Source organism: Monopterus albus, unplaced genomic scaffold (assembly GCF_001952655.1).
Source record: "Monopterus albus unplaced genomic scaffold, M_albus_1.0 scaffold1242.1, whole genome shotgun sequence".
In the NCBI taxonomy this organism is placed as follows: Eukaryota; Metazoa; Chordata; class Actinopteri; order Synbranchiformes; family Synbranchidae; genus Monopterus; species Monopterus albus.
This window is the reverse complement of record NW_018129120.1, coordinates 1271-4378: the sequence shown is the minus strand read 5'-3', so window position 1 is coordinate 4378 and position 3108 is coordinate 1271. Positions and strand designations below refer to the sequence as shown.

Genomic DNA, 3108 nt, shown 5'->3' with positions numbered 1-3108 from the left:
GATAGAGGGGAATCTGGGCTATTTGTAGCAGTGGATTTAGAAAAATCTAAACAATTTGTGGTGAATAAAATATCAAATGTCAGTTTGTTAAAATTCTAATTATATGTGGGTCAAACAGGGCCATAATACCAGTTCTTTAAAACCTTTAGTTATATGAATATGAATAAGAGAGTAATGTGTGAACCTATTGGTCAGTGGAGTCCCATCAACCCATTTCCATTTCTCCACTGTCTTGCTGTCTTTCAGGCCAATCCACATTTCGTCCTTCAGTCGCATTGTGAAAAGCTTTATACAGGGAGAAACAATCATCAGTATAACTGTGAATCTAAACAAATTAGCATCCTCTACCTCAGTCAACTTGCATTAATCAATATCTTTATGCTTCTGTCTTAAACACTAATAAATATACACAGACACACATACTGTACTGTACCTGTTCCTCTCTGCTGTTGATAATCATGAGGTCTGCCCCTCGTTGCAGGCAGTCGTCTCTACTTTCATGCCAGGTTTTCCTGATAGTAGAAATGTAATAAAAACTACTCTGGAAATATATCCATCCTTGGTGGGAATAATGATCTGTGAGTGAAAAAGAAAAATTTTTAATATCTTAGTCTCAAGAAGAGTTAATAAATCACAAATCCTGTGTTGGTTTTATTTAAGGCAACAATGTGTCATTGATTCAACACATCACAGTACAAATCTATGCCAGAACATGACTGTGCACACAGTAAATTCAAATCAATAGAGGCCAACTGAGGGCAGGAATTGCAAGGATCATGCCAAAACTAATGACATCGTATGTCACACTACTAGGCTTTTCAGACCTTTGATGTCATGGAAACAGCAGGCTAGCTACTGGAACTTTGTCATCTTGGAACCGGTCATAAATGTGACACTATGATTATGAAACTATCATGAAAGGAGAAGTGTCCACAGTCTGGTCTGTGGAAACAACCTTACCCAAACCCAAACACCCAACATTATTGGACAACCTGTCCCTCTCCTCACAAAAACAATTACATCCCTGTATGTAACACTTATATTTGCCCAGTTATGGACATGTCTCCTTTATGTTGTTTGTGTAGTTTCACCTTCACACTTACCAGTGTCACTCAGCTTCCTCTTCAGCTGATCTCGCTCTTCAGTAACAGCTTTTAAACTGGCCTCAATGTTCACAGTTTTGTTATCTGAAAAATCAGAAAGATCTAACATCTGAATTGTGCAATGAAGCTGCCATTTTGAGGGTCGATGTTACGACATGGAACAGCAAACCTCCACCATCACACCCCAAATCCTCATTGACAGTGGAAAAGTCACGCAGGACTTCAGGCAACTTGGATTCTGTGTCTCTCCACTCTTCCTCCAGACTCTGGGGCCTTAATCTCTAAATGAAATGCAAAATTTATTTTCATCTGAAAAGAGGACTTTGGACCACTGAGATACAGTCCAGTTCTTTTTCTCCTTAGCACAAGTAAGTCACTTCTGATGTCATCTCTGGTTCAGGAGTAGTTTGATACGAGGAATGCAACAGTTGTAGCCCATTTCCTGAAGATGTCTGTGTGTGGCGGCTCTTGATGCCCTGAATCCAGCCTCACTCTACCACTTGTGAAGTGAACCAAAGTCAATTCCTGAATCGACTTTGCTTGACAGTCTTCTTAAGGCTGCAGTCATCCCTGTTGTTTGTGTATCTATCTCTCTTTTCCCTTCCAGTCAACTTTCCATGAACATTCTTTGATACAGCGTTCTGCGAACAGCCAGCCTTTCAATGCTGACCTTCTGTGGCTTACCCTGTTTTTGGAGGGTGTCGATGATCGTCTTCTGGACAAATGTCAAGGGAGCAGTCTTCCCCATGTTTGTGGTTACGTGTACTGAACTAGGCTGAGAGATACACGGTATTTATACTGTATGATTAGTAATTTACTCAAACTCAAAGTGAAATATTCTACTAATGTGAGATACTGGATTTTTCATTTTTAGGAGCTGTAGGCTGTAATCATCTTAATTAAAACAAAAATGGCTTCAAATATTTCACTTTACATGCAATGATTCTAGAAAAAAATCAGAGGTTCACTTTCTGAATTATATTGTGACAAAAAAGAAACCCCCCCCACAAGCCTGCCTCGCTCCTCCATAAGGGTTTTAGATCTGGCCTGAAAGTCCCAGGTCTTCTTTCTCTTGTTTGAAGGACAAGTGTCCACAGTCTGGTCTGTGGAAACAACCTTAACCAAACCCAAACACCCAACGTTATTGGACAAGGTGTCCCCTCCTCACAAAAACAGTTACACCCCTTTATGTAACACTTATATTTGCCCAGTTATGGACATGTCTCCTTTAGGTTGTTTGTGTAGTTTCACCTTCACACTTACCAGTGTCACTCAGCTTCCTCTTCAGCTGATCTCGCTCCTCAGTAACAGTTTTTAAACTGGCCTCCATGTTCACAGTTTTGTTATCTGAAAAATCAGAAAGATCAAACATCTGAATTGTGCAACGAAGCTGCCATTTTGAGAGTTGATGTTACGACATGGAACATCACTAAATGTCCACAACTTAGGAGATAATGTACTTTAAAACAATATGGATATTGTGTTTTAATCTACTGTATTAATGATGGGTAAAATTCATGTTTAATATTATATAGTTCATAAACCTTTTCTTCATTCACTGCATATTTCTGGCATAAGTCACTGGCTTGAAAAGAAACAAGGACACAACATTTACAATATTTACAAGGAACAGTATTTGTAGGGGTTCATTTGTGCCAGAACAAGCTGGATTTGGATCTGGATATATTTTGTCTATTTAAAGACTGAAGTGTGTAGTGGATGATTGTATCAGTCTCTTTGGCAGTGACAAGACGTAGAGTATTAGGTGTTTCCATTTGATATGATCCCAGATATGCCCAAGATTTGGGCTTAGTAATGATTTGGATACAAGGGCTCATCACAGTTATGACATGTTTCATTCTCATACTTACCAAAAGTATCTAGTTTTCTCTTCAGCTCATTGGTCTCTTCAGTCTGGTTTTTGCAGTTCTACTCTGTACTTGCTCTCATATTTTCAGAATTGACTGAAAGAGCAGAAAATCTTCACATTACATCTGACCAACAG

General features: G+C 39.0%; 1 protein-coding gene across 1 annotated transcript in view; it reads right to left on the bottom strand.

Moving 5' to 3' along the window:
- Positions 1-81: 81 nt before the first annotated feature.
- Positions 82-3108, bottom strand: part of LOC109953761 (C-type lectin domain family 4 member F-like) — a 4122-nt gene continuing 1095 nt past the window's right edge. The window contains exons 3-6 of the mRNA XM_020589225.1: positions 2367-2450; positions 1104-1187; positions 434-576; positions 82-285 (exon numbers count right to left, since the gene is read on the bottom strand). Coding sequence (XP_020444881.1) covers positions 100-285; positions 434-576; positions 1104-1187; positions 2367-2450 — 497 coding nt within the window. The 3' untranslated portion in view covers positions 82-99. The remainder of the gene's footprint in view (positions 286-433; positions 577-1103; positions 1188-2366; positions 2451-3108) is intronic.